This window comes from Pagrus major, chromosome 9 (assembly GCF_040436345.1).
Source record: "Pagrus major chromosome 9, Pma_NU_1.0".
Lineage (NCBI taxonomy): Eukaryota > Metazoa > Chordata > Actinopteri > Spariformes > Sparidae > Pagrus > Pagrus major.
The window spans coordinates 4,701,253-4,725,684 of NC_133223.1; the positions used below are offsets into that span (position 1 = coordinate 4,701,253).

General features: G+C 40.9%; 2 protein-coding genes across 2 annotated transcripts; one reads left to right on the top strand and one right to left on the bottom strand.

Annotated features, from left to right (window-relative positions):
• Positions 1-638: 638 nt before the first annotated feature.
• Positions 639-7,879, bottom strand: tbccd1 (TBCC domain containing 1). The gene is made up of 9 exons (XM_073472986.1): positions 7,792-7,879; positions 7,070-7,133; positions 6,714-6,980; positions 6,291-6,449; positions 6,070-6,186; positions 5,117-5,366; positions 4,724-4,910; positions 3,798-4,328; positions 639-2,845 (listed from the first exon to the last, which is right to left on the bottom strand). Exons 2-9 carry the CDS (start codon positions 7,130-7,132, stop codon positions 2,632-2,634), a joined length of 1,788 nt encoding a protein of 595 aa, XP_073329087.1. The 5' UTR covers position 7,133; positions 7,792-7,879; the 3' UTR covers positions 639-2,631.
• A 355-nt stretch (positions 7,880-8,234) lies between these two features.
• On the top strand, positions 8,235-16,314 carry dnajb11 (DnaJ heat shock protein family (Hsp40) member B11). The gene is made up of 10 exons (XM_073474023.1): positions 8,235-8,418; positions 8,889-9,045; positions 9,682-9,779; positions 10,779-10,911; positions 11,581-11,723; positions 13,206-13,288; positions 13,372-13,429; positions 13,556-13,667; positions 13,857-14,016; positions 15,173-16,314. The coding sequence occupies exons 1-10, from the start codon at positions 8,345-8,347 to the stop codon at positions 15,235-15,237; spliced, it is 1,083 nt and encodes a 360-aa protein (XP_073330124.1). The 5' UTR covers positions 8,235-8,344; the 3' UTR covers positions 15,238-16,314.
• The last annotated feature ends 8,118 nt before the right edge of the window (positions 16,315-24,432 follow it).

A 24,432-nucleotide genomic window follows, 5' to 3' on the forward strand; every position in this document is an offset into this window, starting at 1 on the left:
GCTCTCTCCCTGTTTTCTCCTCCTACTCCTTTTTTCACTCAGGTTGGACCATAGGCTGCACAGGAATCTCTCTCTCGGGCCTCACAGAAATGCCGGATCTGAGTTGTCGTCCTCTTACTGTAAGACCCCCTCGGGGATGGGATGGAGAGGAGGTCGTGTGGCTTGGGGACCACACGGTGACACCTCTGCCTGCTCACTCATCCTTCTGGATCCACGCTCTTCACATATATTGTATATAATCTACTTGTGTCAGATATTTTGTCACTCAATCAATATATATATATGCATTTTCCCTGTGACAAGGGTTTTTTTAAGGATTTTTTCCTCACTTGAATCGAGGGTCAAAGGATAGAGGATGTAATACATTGTAAAGATTGTAGAACCCACTGAGGCAATGTGATTTGTAATTTTGGGTCATGTAAATAAAATCTGACTTGAAGGTTTACCTAAATATGGTACTTGTACTTACCACATTCCACCACTGAGTGTTGAATAATCACAAATGCAACAAATAGCACAGTTTGTAAATAATGATGCATTTCAGTGTATTTCTTTATTACTCAGATGAACTGGTTCCCATCATACCAAAACTGGACATTATGCTGTTTCCAAAGGACTGAAGAGACAGAATCAAAATATCCAAAACAAATGCAGGAGGTGATCCTGTCAAAATCTTTATTTATTAACGATAATGATCAAAAACTATATTGTGCTCTTCATATAGTACCGGTAGAGGAGCGTGTCTTCAAATCACAGGGTAGGTGTTCAAGGTAGGCAACAGCAGTAAGACATTTAGTGTCATCACTTCCATCTTGAAAATGAAAAGACACATCCCAGCATTTTGAAAACTTTTACAGTGTTCTCTAATATGTAACATTTTAAAAGTACTGTTTTTTTTATCAAGTCCATCTTTCCTTATTAACTCCCCATAAGTGATGCAGGTCTGTTGTTTGTAATGAGTTTCCCTATCTGTGAATAAGAGGAAATTGTAATGAACCAAAGTGTACAAACAGGAAGCTAATAGCCTGAAGTACACTTGGAGGTATGGAATGCTATAAATGGTACTGTAGGCAGGGTAGATTTAATAAAAATAATCTTATTATAATGCTAAAATATACATATTCATAAGGGTGAATTCATCCAAAAATGATCATTAGGCAACATCTGGCCACAATTCTGCAAACTCACCAAATGTTATTTTTTCCACATTTGGCACAATAAACAGCAAATCAGCTATTTAGATATTATTGAAGAAATTCATAATAAGTCCACAACAAAAATTGCTGCTTCACTGCTCATGTTGTACTTGTACTGGCCACACTGCAGTCACTGTCAGAGAAAATATTTCCTTTTGACCGCTGGCAAAACACCTACTGTGATATCAATAATTGGGATGTGGCAAAAAAAAATATAACACACATGAACGACTGAGCCCCTGAACAGCAGGGTAGCTATTGTTGACTTACCCTATGAACATACAATATGACAGATGGACGGTGCAGTAACATACCTACAATAAATTATGTTAATATTCTTTCTTTACCTCCATTCAGAAAAAACTTGATTGCTATTTTTAACATTCTATTAACACAAGAAATTCTATGACCTGAGTTACTGTAGGCGCACTAACATGTCTTTAATACCCAAAGTGCTAAATCATTCATCTACATTCTCCAGCTTTAAATGCATGTGTCAACTTCCCTTACTTAAAATATACTTTTTTACAGAAAATAGCATGTAGTTACATATGTGAGCACAACTGAGAAGAAATGGTGACACTTGCTCTGGACTGTATGGAAGAGAACCAAAGTGCTTACAGCAGTCATTGTTCTCCAGGAACCCGACCTCAGTTCAGCAGCAGCCAATCATAGGTGCTTTAAGTTCCTCTAATGGTCGCTGCATGCTGACTCCAAGACACAAAGTAAATCACTTTTTTACACAAGAACAATGGGTGGTAGGTAGTTTTCAGTTCTCAAACTGTGTCTTAATGTAGGTGTTTTGGAATGATTACATATTAAAGATCTATTAATGCTTCAAGAGAACAGATTTTAGGGCATGTCTGCCTGACTGTCACATTCCATCAGTACCTTGTCTTTATTCCTCCTCAGCTGCACCCACTGCCTTTAACCAAATTTAGATTTTCTGTCTCCAAAAGATGACGTTCAGCAGTAAACCAAAAACTAGGCTCTCTCACAATGTCCCTTTAAACGTCTGTGGTGTCTTCACAGATGCTATGTTTATTTCAGTCTACAGCTCCCCTCAAAACAGTGTTGCTTGGGATGTTGTTTTACAACATGCCAATCCACTCCCTACTTGGCTGAGACAGGTTAAGGATTTAGCTGCCTTTTGTTAAGAGGAACTTAAAATGCAGCCCATACCAGCCTTCCACTCAAGAATGAGAGGGACATAAGTTGCTATAAAAGCTGCATCAACAGACTTGACAGATTAAGGTGCAAATAACCATGACCATACTGCACAATAATACTGGCAGCTAACATAGTAATGAACTTACGGGAGCTCCAAATATCAGTAAGACCATATGGAGCCTGGATGTGCATTCTGTTATGCTACCCTAATTTACAGGTACAATTATCCTGCTGGCTATGACCCAAACAAGACTATCCTAACAACTCAACAAGCCATAGGTGACTGTCCAACTGCCCGCCCAGTCCTCACATGTTTGGCATCATTAACTTGGGGCATGTCCATCGCAGGCCCATTGGAGTACTTTGAGGAGGCTATCGTGGGTGGAATAAGGCTGTCAAGTTCCTGCCTGTGCCCCGTTTCCAGGAGCCACTCATGGAATTTGACCTCCACCAACTCCTTAAACTGCTGCTTCTGCTCCCTGGAGAACATAAATGAGAAATCAGTTACAACAGAAAAATGAGAAAACAAGAAAGAGGAGGAAAGAAACCGGAGGTGGGAGAGATTAGTGTAAAAACACTGTAATATAGAAATCAATCAGGCTCTTTCCCTCATGAAATGGCATCCTATGATGATTTCCCTGTTGTTCCCTGTGCTGTCAGGGTCACATAAAGTGCAGAGCCCCTCAAGCAAGTTTTGTGACACCAATGCCATCATTGAACTCCATAATATCCCACTAGCAGAGTAGCTAACTCACATTCTTATTGATTTTTGGAATGGCTGTTCCATTATCACCTTCCACTAATTAAAATAGCACACTGGACAATGGAATAAAAAAAAATCATTTACATACATGCATAGATGACCGATTGTTAAATTACTATCAGATATATCTAATTTTTTTTTTAAAAGTAACTTCACCAATTTTACAATTTACAAGTCTTGGGGAGTGAGACTGCGTATGTGATAAAAGTAGTATCAAGCCTTTTGTGGCTCCAGAGGAAGCTGCTTGTAATCTGCTAAATTGCCGCTAGTGATGTCACTTAGTGGCTACGCTGCATTTTGGGTAATGTAGGCACCAGGTTTTGAGAAGGAAGAAGAATGTGTGGAGGTGATATCTCTGGTTCTGCTGAATCGATTTTGATCTTTTTTTTTTAAACTGTCCATAATGAGTCCAACAGTGTTATAGTAGTACAATGCTAGACCAGTGGACTGCATTTCAAAACCTTGTGCATACATTACCTATAATGCAACTGCTAGTGAGATCACTGGAGGCAATTTATCAGATTACATGCTCTGGAGCCACACAAGGCTTTACGCTACTTTTTTCACGTATGCAGTAGTACTCCAAGACCTTTAAACACACTTTAATGTACAAAGTTGGCGGAGTTACCCTTTAATAACAGAGAGATGAAGACCTGACTGCCACTCACTTGTTTAGCCGGGCCTCCATCACAGTCTTCTGCCACTTCTGTATCCTCTTCTCCTTTTCATCAAGTGCTGCCTGATATGGAGGAGGTAATCCCCCAGGCACCTCACATGTGTCACCCTCCATCTGGAAAGGCACAACCAGTGTGTGAAACTCAGCTGGGGGCAGCAGGCGGTAGCAGACAGTGTCTGGGTTGGACGATGCGTTGAGAGAGGTGTTGACGAGGCCCTCGGTCCCCAGAAGCAAGGGTCGATCCCAGGCACTGGGGACTACTGCCAGCCCCACACTGGCCATATGATCCTCCATGGAGGGGTAAAATGTGTGGAAAGGCCCCAGTGTAATGTCTGTGTTTCCAGGTAGGAGCAAGGGGCGGGTGGGCGTCAAGACGTGAATAGTGCAACATGAGGAGGCTCCGACAGCGATCCTGCCAGCCACACACACCACCCGCACGTTCTGACAGCTGTGGATGTGGACGCTGGTCTCAACAGGACCTAGAACCACAGTGCTGTCCCGGCATTTGTCCACACTGACTGATCTGAAGAAGCAGACGCAACAAAAAAACATGACTGATGAACTGTGTCCCAAATAGTCCATAACACAACATATATTAATGGTAGCTAGGGCGGCACAACTAATAGAAATGTTATCAGAATCACAATAAGGCCCAGTCAGCAATATCCAAATCACACAACCTACCTACAACGTACAACTCTTGTTCTCCAGATGTAAGGGAACATGCTTGTTTGGTACAGACCCCAACACATGTCACATCATCATCATCATTTCAATGTTTTTTTCAGTGAAAATGAAAATTTTGATGCAAAAATAATCATTCCCACTAATCATGAATCATATTGCAATATCTGCCAAAATAAACACAATATGATTTTTAGTCCCTTCTCATGCAGCCCAAATGGAAGTTAATCTCACCTTAGAGGTGACAGAAGGTATATGAAGGCATCCGAGCATCTGTGGATTTTGATGTTGGCACCAGTCAGCTTGTCTGAGGTTTTAGCCAGGGTCTGTTTGAACACTTGCGACATCAGCACCATCTTACTGCCTGGTGGAGCCATGTGTGTGTTTCGGGCTATTTTAGCTCTCTTCATGGCCCCCTCTACTGTAATGCAGAGAAAACAAGTCGACAGTCAAAGAAATGATGATGACTGTAAAGGAGCACTTAAAACACACACACACACACCACACCTTTACAACACTGTATTCCTGACTTTTAATTATTTCCCCTCAGAGACAATGTTCTAAAACTATGGTACAGACTTCTAAGAAACTGCAATATAAAACCTGATTTAAGAACATTTTAGATACCTTGTTGAGCCCAGGCTAGCTTCTTGCCTGAGCGCAGGCAGGCAGTTATCCCAAAGGGGTTGAGTGTGAGGCTCTGCTGGAGGCACGACAGTAGCTTGTGCAGGGGGAAAGAGTGGGTCAGTGTGGAGTAGCCAGCTTGTGTCTGGAGTGGACCTTTGGTCAGCAGCCTGTGGATAGGCTGGACAGCTCTGCCATGACAAACTGAACCCTCCAGGAGCAGGCCCAAGCTGCGCACCGCCTCCAGGGATATCTGGCAAAACACAACTGAAGAATCAGCTACAGTGCATCTTTTGATGGGAATGGTTATTTCTTTTAGAGGTTCATTTCAGTCGAATTTTTAAAAAAGCACAGGTGAATGTAGCTGCAAAACATACTATTCTGTAAGCAAAGATTTTTCTTGTCACTAGTGTCAAAGATATTCGTGATTATCCCGATTTATGATTATCTTAGTAATAGAAATTCACCATGATCCACTAATGTTTTTAATTTTGCTTATGTGTTATTATCGCAATCCACAATAAAATCCTTTAATGTCCCATCCCTTATTGAGTCTGCCTTCTACATTTACATTTACATTTAGAGCATTTAGCAGACGCTTTTGTCCAAAGCGACTTACAGTAAGTACGTTTGTCACAAGAAAGAAACCACAACATAACACCGTCACTTCTATTACGTTCTGAGCAGGTCGTGTACAGTGGGTTTTTTAAGTTTTTGCCCGCTGCAGCCAAAAACAACACTATGAGAAATAAGGGTGAACCAGAACAGTTAAGTTGAGCCGGACAGCTAAACAATGAGCTGAAACTCTTTATAAAGCTCTGTAAAGCCGAGGGGAGCTGCAGATTCAGATGAAATTCTCTGCAAGTTCATCTCTATGAACGACACCCTTCACATTGTCATTTGATACATTTTTATTATGAAGTCTGTTGCTGTTGTCGCAGGATGTGTCCACATACCTGGCAATCTCTAAGGGCCTGACCAGACTGTGACAGTTGGCCTGGCTCCACCAGCAGCTCCAGAATCTCAGCTAGGTGACTTTGTACAAATGACAGGTGGGCCTGGTCATCCCAGTTCTGCTGATCCAAACAGAAACAACAAAAGAACTGTGAGTGGCTCGTCTTGAAGAGACATTATTGATGTTATCAGCCTGTCTTTTGTAGTTCACAGTTACAGTGACCTTGTTCTGAGAGCTAGTCTTGGCCTCTCGGTCTGATGGAGAGGGCGAACGAGTACGATGACTGGGCCACTCTTCACCAATCAGAGAGGTACGCAGAGACACACGGTTCAGCTGCTGGATGTAGAGGAAGAGGAGGAACTGCAGTGTGTCCACAGACAACTGAAATGAACAGGAGAAAAAGAAACAAAGGTGCATATCAATGTGTAGCTCCTCCTCATAGTTAAGAGCAGGGCTACAACAACATACACCTCTGCCTGGGGCAAAATGCAACAATACAATGAGCAACACACCTTTGAGAAAGAGTCAGACATAATACAAAACAGCTAAGCGACAAGACAAGATAGTATTACATTCTGAGATAAATTGAGGCCTTTGGACAAGTAATTGTAACTAGATGTACTCCACCCCTGTCATTTTTTTTACCTTGTTCCTTTGTTGTTCAAGCTCAGTTTTTGAAGAGCACTGGGAAAGACACTCTGCCCACTCCAGCCTCTCCTCTGGAGTGTGGCCAGTAAGTAAGTCAAAAGTCTCAAAGTAGAGCCATGCGAGGTCTTCTGGGAGCTGGAGCTTTCCACAGGCGATATGTCTCCACATGGGCCAGCCCAAAATGGGGAAGCAGCCATCCCGTGTTCGGACGTAGCTCGCCATCTTGCGAAGATAGTGCAGGCTGAGCTTGGAGGGGGGAGCCACCTAAAATGGCATTAACTCCAGTTATTTTACAACATTTGCATCCACTGGATGATGTCAATATATTTAATTGATTGGGAGCGTATATTTACCTGCAGGGCACCCAGTAAGAAGGGTTCCATGCGTGGCCATATGCTCACCCTGTCTGCCTCCATCCTTAAAGACAAAGGAAACAAGAAACATGTCAGACACATGATACACTGGTATGTTTGGATTTCACACCATAAGAAAGCAGTTTACGTGAGTACAGTATACATGTCAGTTGTAATTTAAACTTTTGAATCACATGACATTACAGAGCAATTATTGCATTAACTATTAATTTTCTTAACAACGAGCTGTAGTGAGGCTTGCTCATATTTATCTTTATGTACAGCCCACGGACTGACCATACAAGTGCACCAACATGATGGTAAGATGACATGATGGCCGTTTGAAAATAGGTGTTTGTATGTCGTTCATTTAACACGGTGGCAGACACCTCCTGCAGCGCCCCTGTGACGCTCCCATGACAACTGGCAGCCAGTCTGCTCATGCCATCAACACCTGACTTTGCAAAATGATAACTTTGGCACGCTAACCAAGCTGACTCTTAGCTAAAACTAACCCAGTAAGACAGAACATAAATATGCACATAACTCATTTCTTGTTATGACGGAACCTTGAAAAGCAGTTTGATAGCTGTAGGACTGGCTGAACTGTTGTTTTTCTCAAAGTTAACTTCACCAAACTAGGGCTCGCCAGCTAGCTACAGTTAGCTAGCAAGCCTAGCAAGGGACAGAAGGATGGGAGACAACTGTGTCTTTGCCCTTACTTTCAGCCTTTGTCTTCGTCCAGGCAAAAGCAATACTCCGTGTCGATGGGTCCAGTTACTCATACGTGAAAGTACAGATAAGAACGAGTCTTCCCGTTGATGCGGTTTGTTGTGATTAGAGGCAGACCCCGGAGTCAGACGCACATCTGCCGTCCTTCCTATTTGGCGCCCTCCTCTCTGTCGAACAGACCTGAACTGACATCTGTTGCGCGCAGCTCGCGGGGGCGCGCTTTAGCTTGCACTATGAGAACCACGTTTGGTTTCCATACTGTAAGAAAAAATATTTTTGCTGTAATTGAATCCATACGTACATTTTAAACACTTCCGAGAAAACCAGTGTCCATTATTGTTTGAAATACCAGATGCTGTAGTAGACGAAGAATGAGAAATGTTTCTTTAATGTTGGGCGGGGCTTTGACTGAGAGGCGGATATCCCGACATCCAGTGGGCGGGCTTTCGCTGACAGGAGGAAGGAGGCTTGTGACTGGCAGCGGGATCCAACCTTCAAAAGCCGGCTCTTCTTCAGCTACCTCCTTAAGAAATACTGGGATCTATGGCTGCCAAAGGGATGAATCTGTGCAATGTATGCTGCCTGCTTCTGTATATTACCACGGCGGTGCTTGCGGGGTAAGTCGCCTGTTCTGGGAGAGTACATTACTCGCACAGCGGTGAAACAGCATCGCCAGGTGGTACACATGTTTCACTGTGATTGGTCTAGACCTCTTCTACATGTGTGGAGTGTACTGAAGTAGGCTGTCACACTGAGCTAACTTGCTAATAAGTATTTGTTGTGTTGCGTGTTGTCTAGCTAAACGTTTACATTCAGCGACCGCCTCTCATTACTGTAACTGCCATTTCTGGGTGATTAGTATGATAGCTTAGCTAGCTAGGAGCTAGCTTTCATACCAGGGAAACTGAACCGGCTTTCTTCCTGGTGACTGAAGCTAGCTAGCTAGCCGGCTGTTTAAATAGCGTTATTCACTCTGTTAAGTACCAGCCGTGTTATTTAGCTACAGCTTTTTTTGTCTTATACATTTTGCTCTTGCTGTGTGCCTCTGTGTCGTCTATAACCTCTGTTACCTCCCCCACTCTTGTAGGCGAGATTTCTATAAGATCTTGGGGGTGACCAAGAGTGCATCAATCAGGGACATCAAGAAAGCCTACAGAAAGCTGGCTCTCCAGCTACACCCCGACAGAAACCAAGACGATCCAAAAGCTCAAGACAAATTTGCAGACTTGGGGGCAGCTTATGAGGTGGGTGTATTGCTATTATTGTGTGCCTGATGTCAGTGATGGCTGAGGAGAGGCGAAGTTAACTTCTTTTGACTTAAAATACAGTTGTATTTATATAACTGTTAGGAAATCATACTGTAGAAAATATGGAAATATGTGTGCGATTGTCTGCGGAAGCACCAGAGGCACCGATACAAAAGTCTTTGTACGCTGGCTATTTGGTTGTTGTTGGAAACGCTACGCTCATCGTGATTGGTTGACTATACCGTGTGGCTGCATCTGATTGGCTGTTATGCAGCACAGCTGGCATTCAGGAAAATCAGACGCTGAGAAGTGGGAGTGATTTCAGATAAGAGCTGCAGGTGTCTCCGTATCAAATTTTCACATTGCCCTTAACAATGACAAACGTGTAATTTAATATACAGTGAGTGATTCAGTATGCCAAATTTTTTGTTAGTACATTGGTATATTGACGTTCTGTTCAGACTATGTAATAGACGCATTGATGGTGTGTGTGTTTCTTTCTTGTAATGTAGTTGTATTTGTTTACATTGTATTGACAAGGTGTTTGTATTATTGGTTGCACACCTGTGTGAAATGTGACTTAAACAATGTAGAAATGAGTTGTCCTGTGACTGGCCGCTTGTTTATTTGTAGGTGCTCTCAGATGAGGAGAAAAGGAAACAGTATGACGCTTATGGAGAAGATGGACTCAAAGAGGGTCACCACGGCTCACACAATGATATCTTCTCCAGGTTGGTTTCATAATCACAGGATGATTAATAAAAAATAAAAAAATAATTGCATATGTTCTTTATGCAGCTAGAAGGCTAATGTGAGATCAGTAGGCTCAACTTAAAGGGCTGCTCCACCCAAAAGACAAAAACAAGTTTCCACTCTACCCTAGTACTATCCAGCCATTCAGATCGTTTGGTCATTTTTGCTGCTTCCACCTCTGTACAATTGAGGTGAATATAATTTTGTTTGTGGTGATCACAACATTGAAAAATTGTGTTGGCATGTATTATCTGAAACCATAACCACTGTAACCAGTTTCCACAGGCGCTACTTTTCTAACCAAAGACATAGTTCATATCAACCTTCTGTCATTGTGTCCTGTGGAACTGAGTATTAGGTCATGCTGACTGTGTGGGTCAGGGTTGCATCAGTATGATATTTAAACGGTACAAGGCTGCCTCGGCATGGTATTTTGGGATCACTGGAAAGATGTGGCATTTCAAAATAATTCATAAAATCAATATTCGATTGTACTTAATCAAGAGACAGGTTTTTCTAGTCACTTGTGTGAGGATATTCACGTTTACCCTGATTTACGATTATATAACTTATAATCCTGGGTTTTTATCACAACCTGTGATAAAATGTCATATTGTCACATCCCTAAAATGCACATGGTATGATAATGTCAATTGTATACCTTCATGGTATCCTAGCGTCAATGTGAGACTGAGTCTGAAAACAAATGTGGTTGTTTTATGTTTGTTTTTGTTTTTGTTTTTTAAAAAGCTAGGGGAATTGGTCTAATAGATTGAGATTGTTTTGGGATATTTGCTACAAGCATGCCCCAAAAAACATGGATATAAAAATGTACTGGCAATCCATTATAAGTATTTTTAGAAATAGAATGATGCTAAATAATATCAGAGATTAAATTGTGTGTTTGTATATGTCTGTAATTAAAAAGAAAAGTGTACTCATGCTATTAATCCTCTTACTCTGTCCTTCTTTTGAAGCTTCTTTGGTGACTTTGGGTTCATGTTTGGTGGCAACCGACAGCAGCAGGACAGGAACATCCCCAGAGGAAATGACATCATACTAGACCTGGAGGTCACGCTTGAAGAAGTGTACTCTGGGAACTTTGTAGAGGTGAGAAGAAAACTCTCTCAATGGCTGCATCCAACTCTCCAGCCACCGGACTTCAGTTGCATGTACTGTGACGTGTTCACTGTCAATAAGTCAGGTCCGTGAGGGCATGAGACCACAAGGCTAATATGAGCCACTGATGGACATCCCTAGACTACATTGATAAAATGCATGTGATTACCTCTATAGCCTATACTTAGAAATATTTCTGTATCATGATGTGGTTGAATATTATTTCTAGTCTACATGATTCAAGTATCGTTTCCATAAAGTAATTGTTTACACATTCATAAACGTTTTACGTCATTTCCATATTGCAATGAATTGTGGGCAATTAAATCAGTGAAGTCCGGTGACATCTGCACCCAAAGTGGACTCACTAGACGTCTGCAGAAAGTCCACTTGAGGGCCTTTCCGGACTGGATGAAAGCAAACGTGCCGTTACGTCTGTAAGAACAGTGAAATACGGACATGTGGATGCAGCCAATGAAAACTCTGCACTCATTATGCATATTTGAAATGTATACCACAAAGTGGAATTGCTTACAACTCCACTGAAGTTGTCAAACTAAGTTTTGCAGCCATTAAACTGTAACATCCGATTTACTCTCTGCTGCTTTACTCATGTACTTTTGATTTAATGATCTTTTCTAAAACCACTTTCTTGTGAAGGTTGTACGTAACAAGCCTGTAGCTAAAGAAGCCCCTGGCAAGAGGAAGTGTAACTGCAGACAGGAAATGAGAACGACGCAGCTTGGACCTGGACGCTTCCAGATGACTCAGGAAATGGTGTGCGATGAGTGTCCCAATGTAAAGTAAGTCACTGCTCGTGGTGAAACCAACTGTCATTGGCATGCTCAATAATGCTGGGAACACACATCACAATTGAAAATATGATTTCCACCCACACTTGATCATGGTAACTGATTTTACAGACTGTGGATAATTTAAAGTGCTTGATTTCAAGGGGTCCTCTCAGTTCCCAGAGACCTGATCCAGGATATTGAAGCAAGCTTGGTCCAAATTATATTCATTTTAATTGGGCCTGATAGGGTCCCCTTCTATTTCTTTTAAGTTTGTGTATGTCTGTGTTATATGTTTTAATAGCATAGTGTGCATCAATTCTTCGGGAGGGTGTGCTCTGTTTGTATTTGGGTCTGTTTAGCTTGACCAATGTAAAAAGATGGAAGTGTTATTTCATCCTGATACTCACATTCTAATGCTCTAGTGGTGCCAGTTCTATTGAAGCCTATGGGAGATACGTAGATGGAGAAGCACACTAATACCCAATGTAACTACATTGCATGACATTTGATGAAGAAATGCCTCTACCAAATGAAAAAACACACTTCAGAGAATAGCTACTGCCTTTTTTTTTTTTTTTTTTCCAAACTTGCATGATCGTTTATTTGCTGTTGATCTTCAAATGGTATCCAAAGATGATTATAGGCATACTTTACAGTGCTCATGGTGATTCAAATTAAAATGAAATTTAACAATATTGAGTTTTGGGTGAATAGATGGTGTGAACAAAATCTGTGTTCTTTATTTCCTCTCTTTCGCTATTTAACATGGATGATGGCTGGGAATATCACGTTTTCAAATGAAACATTTAGAAACCTCCTCTTAGCTATGAAATTACAGAGGATCAATTCATGGCTATAAGAAATGTAGAAATACTTTAAACACTGAAGCAATCTCTGCCTTGATTTAAAAACAACTCTGGTCTGGACTGTAATCCCATTAGGTTGGTCCCCTGCTGTGGTTGTCTATCTAACGCCTTCATCAGTTAACAGGCTCTGACTTAATTTAGTTAGGGTATTAGCACAGTTTAGCTCACTTACTAATGTTGTTCTGTTCTGTTACTAACTGTTCTGTTAATAACGCATGCATAGGAGTTCCAGTCCGTCATAAATCTAGCATGACATTAATGTAACTTGCATGCAAAATAAATATTTGAAAATGTTAGATAGTGATGAGCCTTCTTTGTTTAGTTTCCTTGGTTTGACCACAACTGTGGGTTAAATTTAGGGAATGGGATTGACTGTCCTCAGGTCTCTTTAGTTACAAAACAGAAAGGGCTATCGCTTCAACTTTAAAATGTTGGAGGATATATGTGTTTCTGTTTTTTAGCCTAACCTCACTGATATAAATGGTATTGAAAAATATAAAAAAAATAAATAAAAAAAAAACAGGCTAGCTAGGTAACTAAGAGGTATATTAGACGTGTAATTACATTTAGGAAAGGGTTTGCACAAACTGAATATCACAACACCTGTTTTCTATCTTAACCACAGGCTGGTAAATGAAGAGAGGACCTTGGAGGTAGAAATTGAACAGGGAGTGAGAGATGAAATGGAGTACCCTTTCATTGGAGAAGGTAAATCTACCTGAAGCTTAATATGAAGTATTTTTGTTTTCCAAATTTTATCTGTTGTGTTAACATCTTATGTGTGACCACAGGGGAACCTCACATCGATGGCGAACCTGGAGATCTACGCTTCCGCATCAAAGTGTTAAAGTATGAATAAGCTTTATTTACTGTGAAACTTCTTCTGTGGTGTGCAACAATATACCTGACACAGATATGAGATTGGTGGCATATTAATGTGATGTGGTGATTTTTATTTGTATTTTTTGTCTTTAGACATCCTGTGTTTGAGCGCAGAGGAGATGATCTGTACACAAATGTCACCATCTCCCTGGTGGAGGCACTGGTCGGCTTTGAGATGGACATTGTACATTTGGACGGACACAAGGTTCTGTACATACTTAGTATTTTTACAGAGCTGTCCTAGTGTGACCGTTTCATACCTCAGACTATTAGAAGTTCTTAAAAGACGATTTAAAGTTTCATATTTAATATTTAATATTATTAAACTAAAAAGAAAAGAGAAGTATGGGATTGACAGTTAAATTGAATGGTTGCATCTGTCTTTGCCTGACAGGTCCATATAGTGAGAGATAAGATCACTAAGCCTGGTGCTCGAATGTGGAAGAAAGGAGAGGGCCTGCCAAACTTTGACAACATCAACATCCGAGGTTCCCTCATCATCACCTTCGATGTAGAGTTTCCTCAGACACAGCTCGACGAACAGCAGAAAGATGGTGAGGATGAAGGAAGTGTTGAAGGACATCCTGGGACATCGGTCCTGACAGGATCTGTTTTGGGCAAAGCAACTTTACTTCATGAATTACTTTTAAGTGAAACGCCAACAGTTTGAAAGACACGGGCATTTACCAGGCAGATGCCTGCGTTATTTAAAATAAAAAGTCCCGTGATCAAAAGCTTGACCCATACTAGTGCCTAAAAGTCAGGATTACTCATCTGTACACTACAACATTTCTGGAGTTCACCAGTGACAAACACTAGTAGCAAATGTAATGTGTTAATTTTGATTTATTTATGAAGTAAATTCTGAGACTTTCTTACTCACTTAGATAACATGAAGTAGCAATATGGTTAGTTCTTTGGAAATGTGTTTGCATCAGCGTTTGAAAAAGGTGAAGGTAATGGGCTGTTTATCAGTAATTTAAATATTGATAAATGTTTTTGAAGCTGCCGTAAGCGTTGTTGTCATTTTAGATAACTTCCTGTCTGTTTTGCAGTAAGTAATCCCCTCCCTCCTCTGTATGTCGCCACATGTATGCAGAGCGGTAATCTCCAGTCATAGCAGCAAACAGCTTGTTTCACGAGCAGACGGGACCGCCTCTTTTTGGAGTTCTCTGTCCTGATTGGATAAAGTAGGCAGGGATACCAGAAAATTGATTTTTGTCTTGTACTGCATAAGCAGGAGGAGGAGGAGAGACATGTTTACTGGTTACTGATCAGACACTCTATTACAGTGATTACTGTTGGAATATAGAGCTATTTAATATTTAACACATTTAATAAAGACATATCACTTACATCAGCTTTAAGTTGTTCTTTAGAGAAAAGCCAAAAAATGTAGGTTTCTAGCTTCTCAAATGTGAGCCTTTGCTGCTTCTCTCTGATTTAAATCATTAATGAACCTTTTGGGAGTTTTGACATGTTCAGGCACATGGGCACCTGTGATGAGCAGTTGTCAGGTTTTAAAAAAAGTTCATTCATAAATTAGAATCATTTAATTCATTAATAATGATAAAAAATAATTAGTTGCCGCCTTAGTTATGGTGTGTACATACTAAATTATTGAAAATGTCATTAAAAAATAAATAAAGTACACTTGAAACATGTGGTTATATGTTGCTGTTGTTAACAGCTGTCGTTCTGTCACTGCAGGTATTCGGAGTCTTCTGAAGCAGGGCTCTGTACAGAAGGTTTACAATGGACTACAAGGATACTAACACTAGCAGACACAGCCTGGACTGAGTTCTTTGCCACACAAACACACACATACATCTTCAGTCATCAGGAGGATGCTCTGTAATTTTGGCCAGGGTGTATTTATTATTTTCAGATTGTTCTCAGGATGGCTTGAATCCAATTACTTTTTATTGCAGTGGCACAGTCGCAGATGTTTTATTTGAAGTGTATAAATGGAAAGAATGCCATGTCTTTGTTCTTTTTTGTCCCAACCCTATATTGTAATACAGCCTTTTGTTAATTTTTAAAATCAAATTCACAAACGAACGCTGTCTGCTAGTTTGTCGACAACTGTACCTTTCTGGAGAAGACAGTCTGACATTTACTGAGCTGCTGAGAAAACTGGACGGATAAAGACGAAGAAATTCCCTGCTAATTTTTTAATAACTTTCAACCTGTGCAAGACCAGAAGATGTTATGCTGTTTGTTTTCTGAATGTACCAGCTCCACCTGTTGAGTGATAAACTTTTCTTTCTCTGGTCAGATCCCTGTTCAGTAATGCTTTGTAAATAGGGAGGAACAAAGCTCATCTGTTTGTTGTGTTTTAGTTTTCCTAATTTATGTTGGTTCTTACTTCACTGTTTGCATTTGACACTCTGAGACAGGAGAACTGTCTGCGTTGCACAGCCCCAACGTTCACTGTGGCAAGAGTTGACCTCTTCAACAGTGAAGTTTTATTGTTGTGGAGGAATAGGGGCAGGTTGCACATCCTCCAGCACCACTGTAGACAAGTCTTTTTTCACACACCTCTGACGCTCTCCCCATCTGGGCACTGCAACTCAAAGGGACTTCAGACCATGAAGTGTAAGCATCCCTGTTGGGTATTGCTCTTCCAGACTGGCCACAGTTTACTTTGCAGGTACTGATGGCTGGTTTGGTTTATAATGTGTTTTTAGGATTTCCCTTCCCTCTGTTTTTACTGTCGACTGTAACGCTGCCTCCAAATTTTATGAAAGCGTCATGGCCTTAAATGTGAATTATTTGGCCATTTTTAATGAGTGTCCAAGGGGATAATGTACTTTTGACTGACTATAAATAAAGATTTCTACAAATTCTGATGAGCTGTCATACCAAAATTCACCAGCAGATGACATCAAAGTCTAGTTAATGGCCATGAGTTAAGTAAGGCTGATGTCCAAGGAGTGATGCTGCTGTTGGAAGGGAATGAGTGTTGGGAGAGATGGCGGGGACAATTTCAGTTGTCAGGTTACACTCAATATGGATCCAACTGGCATCTGGATCATGTAGACATGCAGATATGAGAGATATTTTACAGTTTAACTTTAAACTATATTATTGTCTAAAATGACAGTAAACATCACTGGCAATTTGATAATTATAAATTACCCTAAGCATCTTTTTTCCTGTATTATAGTCTCTTAAAAATATTTCTATTGGTGCATATATTTGAATGATTAACTAATTTGTTGAATTAGATTAAGTCTATCTGTAATAGTATATGAATGTACTGTATGTACAGTGCTAAGCCAGTGAAACACAAAATGAAAAACAATACAAATGCCCCATAGTTTGTGGTGAGCAGATCAGGGACATCATTTGATAAGGTCATTGTTCGGAGCTGAAAACCTGTAGGTAGGTTGGTGAAATAGTTTTGGTGATTGAACCCACCCAGAACATCACTGGTTCCCATGTACAGAGCATCAGTGATATCAGTGAAGTGAGACGTCTGCACGGAGCTCAAGATAAAGACAAAAGACAACACCCACCACAGCCACAGTCTGATAAAAGATACAGAAGTCTCCACTGCCATACCACCAGACTACAGAGCAGCTTCATTCTCAGGCTGAGACTCCTGAACTCATCCTCGCCACATCCACCATGAATATTTATTTCTTGTGTAGCATAAAGGTACAACAACTTACACTTTGTTGTACTACCCTGTGGTGTAGGATGACAATTAAATGACCGGGTTTCCATTAATGCAATTTTTTTATTATTATTTTAGCCACTTCGGGTGGAAATTGTCACCTCATACAGCCTATGTTAAATGCCTGTATACACATCCAGCAGACATTGAGCAACATGATCATTCATTTGGGGCTCAGTCTCTGGCTACTTGATGAATGTAAGGCAGATTTTGACTCTCAAAATCATCAACTCATCAACTACTTAAGGGAATATCTGTCTCTATAAATCTTAACTGATCCACTAAGTTAACTAGCTGGTCCCAAGCGTTGTCTGTCTACTGTTTGGTGCTAGGCATTTGCCATGACATGGGTTCATCTGAGCTTTTTTGCTGCCTGCAATATGGCTGAAATCGAGGTTACTAAAACTAAAACTGCAATTTGTGGGCCAAAAAACCCAAACAATGAGGTAAAAGATGCTGAAACACTCAATAGAGGGGAAATCCAATGTGATATGGTAATTGTTTTTAGGATTAGAATACAAAATAGTGATGTCTGCCTTCTCTTAAATATAATGGAAGCTGGCTTGTGGTGCTTAAAGCTTAAAAAAAAAAAATAAACATTTCAAAACTGTCTTTCCAGAAATCATGACCTGCTGAAGATAATCTGGCCTTGATGTGAGCACTTTCATGTAGGAACTATTTCTTTCTACAAAACTACACGTGCCAACTGTACCATATGCATCTACTCCTCCTCAGCTGAGCTGTAACGTTAGCTAGCTTAGTTAGCTATCCTCTCGTCCATTAATAAAGATGCACTCTTCCTTCTGCACTGTGGTCTGGAAAAACTATAGTTCCTACATGAACTCAACAAGGTCTGTGGATTATCTTTAGTAACCAGGTCATGATTTCTGTAAAGGGATACTGCTGTTGAGGTTTTCAAATGTATTTTTTTGGCATCTTAAGATCTTAAGAGCAGTGTATTCACAACACAAAACTGAACATCAAGCCTAAAGAACTTAAGTAACATATCTGTGATTTGTAAAAACGTACATTGTCAACTTATAGCAATGGCGGTTTGATGACAGATAAAAGAAATAATATATGTTGTTGATTCGGGGGTGAATTGTCTCTATGTCTATGTACATTGTGTGCGAAGAAAAAACCAAGTCAAATTCCTTGTTTGTGTTTCACATACCCTGATTAACAGTGAATCAGCCACTGAGCAGCAGTGTGCTGCTCAGTGGCTGATTCACTGTTAATCAGGAGCAACTCAAACAAAAAGTTCAGAATCAGAATCAGAATCAGCTTTATTGGCCAAGTATGTGAAACACAAACAAGGAATTTGACTTGGTTTTTTCTTCGCACACAATGTACATAGACATAGACATGAACATAAACAAACATAACAACATTCAACTAGAAGGAACAAGAACAACAAAGAACAGTGAGTTAAAAGGTGTTCAGAAGTCCGGACTATTATAAATATATAAATATATATTTAAGTATATTTATATTATATTATTTACAGTGTGGATATATGTTGTTCAATTATGTACAGGTAGAAATATATATATATATATATATACATATAAAGTGCAATTTGGTCTGTGAATGTAAAGACTATGAGTGGATGGTTTTGGAGTCAGGGGGGTTACTGACACTGGGTGACTGATCAAGTGTTCATCAGTGCGACGGCCTGGGGGAAGAAACTGTTCTTATGTCTGGTTGTTTTGGCGAACAGTGTTCTGTAGCGCCTGCCGGAGGGGAGAAGTTCGAACAGATTGTGTCCAGGGTGTGATGGGTCTGCAGAGATGTTTCCTGCCCGTTTCCTGACTCTGGATGAGCATAGGGCCTGGATGGTGGGCAGTTTAGCACCAATGATTTTTTCTGCAGACCTTATTGTCCGTGTCAGTCTTTTCCTGTCCTGTTTGGTGGCTGATCCAAACCAGACGGTGATGGAGGTGCAGAGAACAGACTGAACTATTGCTGTGTAGAACTGGATCAGCAGCTCCTGGGGCAGGTTGAACTTCCTGAGCTGACGCAGGAAGTACATCCTCTGCTGGGCCTTTTTGATTATGGAGTCTATGTGGAGAGACCACTTTAGGTCCTGGGAGATGGAAGATCCCAGAAACCTGAAGGTTTCCACAGCAGACACGGAGTTATTTAAAATGGTGATGGGGGACAGTATAGGGGGGCTACTCCTGAAGTCCACTGTCATCTCCACAGTTTTGAGCGTGTTCAGCTCCAAACTGTTCTGACCACACCAGAGGGCCAGCTGTTCCACCTCCCGTCTGTAAGCAGACTCGTCACCATCACGGATGAGGCCGATGACCGTTGTGTCGTCTGCAAACTTCAGGAGTTTGACAGATGGGTCTCTCGAGGTGCAGTCGTTGGTATACAGGGAGAAGAGCAGTGGGGAGAGCACACATCCCTGGGGGGCGCCTGTGTTGATAAAGTTGTCGATATGTCAAGTCACAGGCAGGCCTATTTATCAACTGATCATTACCTGAAAATTCACTTATATAGTATCTCCCAGTCTGTGCTCTAGTAACTCATCATCTACTAACTCATCATCATCTATTTCTAGTATCTGTGAATCAAAATAACAACTACTTTCTTCATGAGCTGTTCCAGATTAACATAGAATTGGCCATGAGCAGCACAAACTTGTAACCGCTAATTTATTACACATGACTTAATCATTATTTGCTCTTTTTTGTGCCCCTTCAAGTTAACTGTCATGGTTTGGGTTCTTTTTGGTTTGTTGATTTCCTTTTTTACTTTGTAGTTACATCACGTGTGTGTGTGTGTCTTGTCTCTTGATGTTACTTTGTACTTCCTTCTCACCTGTGTTCCCAGTGTTCTGTTCCCCTCCTGTGGTCCTTTGCACCTGCCCAGTCTGATTGTTCCCCCAGGTCTTGTTAGCCTGTGTTGTTCCCGCTTTGTCACTCTTTGTCAGTTTGTCTTTTATGTTTTCCACACGCCCATCCCGCGTCTCCAGTGTTCCTCATGTTCCTTGTGTTCCTGCCTGTGTTCCCAGTGCTTCTTTGGTTTGTACCTTATTTAGTTTTTTTATTTCTCTATTTAGTTTTGTTGGTTTTGTTGTTTGCTTTTTGGACTTCAGATTTACATCAGTTTAGTAAAGCATGTGTTTTGTTTTCCACCTACCTGCCTTTAGTGTTTTGCATGTGGATCCTGATTTCTTAACTGACAGTAAAGTGACACATCATATTAATTATCTAGGCTACTAAGTGGCCCCTCCTAACCTTATTATAACTTTGCAATTACTTACTCTTTTAATTACCCTCAAGGGCAAGTCTCTTCTGCAGTTATTCATCATTGTCTAGGCTACTATATCAGAGTTATTCAGGAACTAGGATTTACTAATTATTAGATTGTTCTTCACTCATTAAAGTAAGTAATGTAATACTGTATTGTAAAGTGTTACTAGCATTTGTCATAAAAATATTTTGTTAATGCAGATTTAAGGTCAAGAGCTAAAGAATGCATTATGTAAATGATGTAAGTGTACAAGTGTAGTCTAAAAATGTGTGTGTGTGTGTGTGTGTGTGTGGTCCATGTGACAGTAGCACAGCCCCTAACATGTCCTGACCCTGTGACCCCCTCAGTGGCTTAACTCCTCTGTCTGTTTTACTGTAACAGCTGCCATCTGAACACCAGTGGTTCAGTGTCACAGACATCAGGCACGCCACTCTATCCTAGGCCCCGACACATACACACACACACACACACACACACACACACACACACACACACACACACACACACACACACACACACAAACACACACACATCCCACACCTTGTGGGTGGAGGGTTGTCGGGGAGTCTGTCTGCATGGGTGGGGCAGGGGATGTCCACAGAAACATATTCATGATGGTTAGTTTATAGTGTGGTGAATGGTGTACACATCTGCCCACCACGTCACACACTGTGAGTGTGTGTGTAGTAATCTCCCACAGTATTGCATGTGTGCGTATTGTACATAGAATATGTGCTTATGAATGAGTATGTGTGTATTTTGTGTGCATGTGTGTCAATGTGTGTGTGTGTATGTGTGTGCATTCATGTGTGTGGCCAGTCTGTGTTTATAATGAACTCCCACAGAGATAGCAGGGTTGTGGTAAAGGGAGTTTCCTCCCGAGCCCACCACACATCCCGGAGTCATTTTCAGACTGTAGAGGCTCCAGAGAGGAGAAGAGGAGCTTTGTGATCCAGCTCAGATAAAACATCTCACTGTTCCACCTCCAGCTATTACACACTAATACGACCAGGGAGACTCAGACCTTTTGAGGCCATAATAACACACAAAGCGGAAGTCTGTGCATGAGCTGGGAAAAACTTCTCAAAAGACGAGCACTTATGTCAGACTGATCCTGTTATGTGATTTATGAAACACAAAACTTAATGTGTTTCAGGAGGACTCACCAGGACATCACCTTAACTAAACAGATGTCCATGTGATTCTGCGTCAGCTCATGTAAGTTAGCATGAGGATCTGAGGGTCCAGTCAGGGTGTAAACTGTAAACTATATTATTTGACTGCTTGTGAACCTCTCTGTGAGACGTCGTTCTGAGAAGAGAGGGCAGTGTGAGTTATGTTGGGGATTTACCAATCATCCACAAATAATCTCTTTTAACCACTTGTAATTACAAATTGTAGAGCACATGAGGGCAGCATTGCCTCTTCAATCAAATCCCTCCCTAAATCACTTTTTATTACCCACAACACTCAGCAGAGGTCTGTGGAGTTTGAATGAGTGTGTGTGTGTGTGTGTGTGTAGAATGTGTGTGTGCAGAAGAACGCCTGCACTTGCCAGTTGTTGATGCAGATAAGCACAGGGATCACACTTGACCCTGAGTGTAATGACTTATAAGCGTAGCTGCGGGGTTAAGAGAGGCACAGACTAAAGGAGGGCTAATTGAGCAATCTGTGTGTGTGTGTGTGTGTGTGTGTGTGTGTGTGTGTGTGTGTGTGTGTGTGTGTGTGTGTGTGTGTGTGTGTGTGTGTGTGTGTGTGTGTGTGTGTGTGTGGTGGCGCCAATGGGTGTTTTGACCTGCTCTGACTCGGCAGTGTGCTCAGTTAATGGTGCCTGACCTGTCAGAGGCAGAGTTTGTAGAGAGAACAGTCTGAAAACGACACCGGAGTGTTACTCAGAGCAGAACACATTTTATTTGTTTCCTCAAAAATGATTCAACCTTTGACCTTTGAACATTTTGTTGTTTTATTATGATATTTAGTATTTCAAACAAAAATACATTTGCTAAAAATCTGCAGGGAGATTAAAAGCAAATCTAATGCATCTAGTTTATGGTAAAATGTAGCTGTTTGATGCCACTGTTGGTTTATGTAGTGAAAAGTAATCCACTGGAACTGCTCTTCTTTATGGGTTCAAATATTGATCAGGAGGTGTTTTCTTTAGACCTTAAATGCACAGGGGTCACTCATTATGAGTTTTTTGTCTTCATTGTTAAACAACCACCATTACTGATGAGAGCCGGGATAAGAGTCATGCTAATCCACATTGGATCTAAGGGTGCTCCTGGCTAATGTCACAGGAAAATGAAATGGACAAATAGGACAGAGGCTGGCCAAACAACAGGAAATCAGAGGCTGTTGTGCCCACATCTTTACAGAGACCTGTCTCCACCAGAGGTGGACTCTTATAGCAATCAGAGTGGATGGACAGTGTTTACCTGATGTTGATCTTTTAATACGATGATGCCGACCACGTTGTCATCACCACCTTGTTGCTGCTGTTTACATTCACTCAGACGCAAATGAAAAGAAATGCACTAAGTGTCTACGTATATATAAATAACTCCATGATATGTTTATGCAGCATGAAGGAGTTTACAAACTCTCATTTCGTTATGAAACCCTCTGTTTTATAATGACAAATAAATCACCTTCAATCTTAAAAATCTATCTGTCGTGACTCGAGCACAAATGTTTACAGATGAGGAATTGTTTTCAAGTTTTATTCAAGTTGTATTTTTAGGCGAGTTCACGGACTTCCTTCCTCACTCTTGGACTCTTTCCCATTAGACTGACAGGCAACTAAATGAAATGCACTGTTATGTTGAATTAATTAAGAAAGTACGAAACTCAACAAGAAATAAAATAAAGGTCCAGTTGTTTTATATGTTTTCATGCTGAAATGTTACATATTATGTCTTTAAAGAGTGAATCCAAAATGCAATTTAAAACCTACATGAGAATTCTGATGACAGTCCGTGTCATGTATATAGTATATATGGGTATAGTATATGTATAAATAGTGTATATAAATATATAGTGCGCAAATTATGTAATGATAGTACTTTGCTGTTCTGAGATCTATACAAATGCTTTGGCTTTTATGCTGTTTTTGATTAACTGACACAAAGGGGTGATGTATTGATGACTTTATTCCTTGTTCTCCAATATATTTCATGATTGGCTTTTGACCAGTTCCATGTAATTAGATATTTCTGTACTTACACATCAAGTTGTGCGAAACACATTTCAATTTACTTTTGCAGGGTAACAATGTAATTCTGACTGTTCTATCACATTTAAATTCCATAAAAAGTAGAAAAAACACCAGCGAAAGCTTCTGTAATGAAATAGAGACCTTTAATAGGGAGATATGAAATTGGAAATGTCATAATGTTCTTTAATCTGTGTTGAATTTGATAATTCCTGAGCTGAGCAGGGCACTGATTGACATGTTGCCCCCTTCCCCTCAAGCCCCTGCAGAGCTGCAGCAGGATGAATTAAACACACAACAAAAAGTAATCTGACTGTTTTCAGTGTGTGTGTAGTGATCGCTGGCGTGAAGCAGCAACACATGCCGAGGCCAGGGAGGACAGCGAGGGGGGGGGGGGGGGGGCAAGGAGGAAAAAAAGGACTCTGCCTGAAATAAGAAATGTTGACGGACAAAGCCTACAATTTGCGGGATTTGAGCATAAAGCAAACAAAGGGCAGCTTTTGTAAGGAATAATGCATGTCAGCCGTATCCTTATCCCGCCACAGCTTTGAACACTGTTGGGGACGTCCATTGCTCCACTGTGTATGTCGTGTTGCTATATTAAAGCCAGTCACCTCAAAGGGAAAAGCCTCAACTATTCAACAATTGAATGGTGGGGCTCTCATTATGGCCAATGTGGGCAGGAAAAAGTGGCTTTGGGGGTTTTCAATTCAGCGACTTAAAGCCCTCCTGTTAGCTAGGACGAGCTGCTGTTTATCCCAATGCCTTTCTGGGGGCTAAACATAGTCAACTGTCATTATGGATCTCACTCTCTCT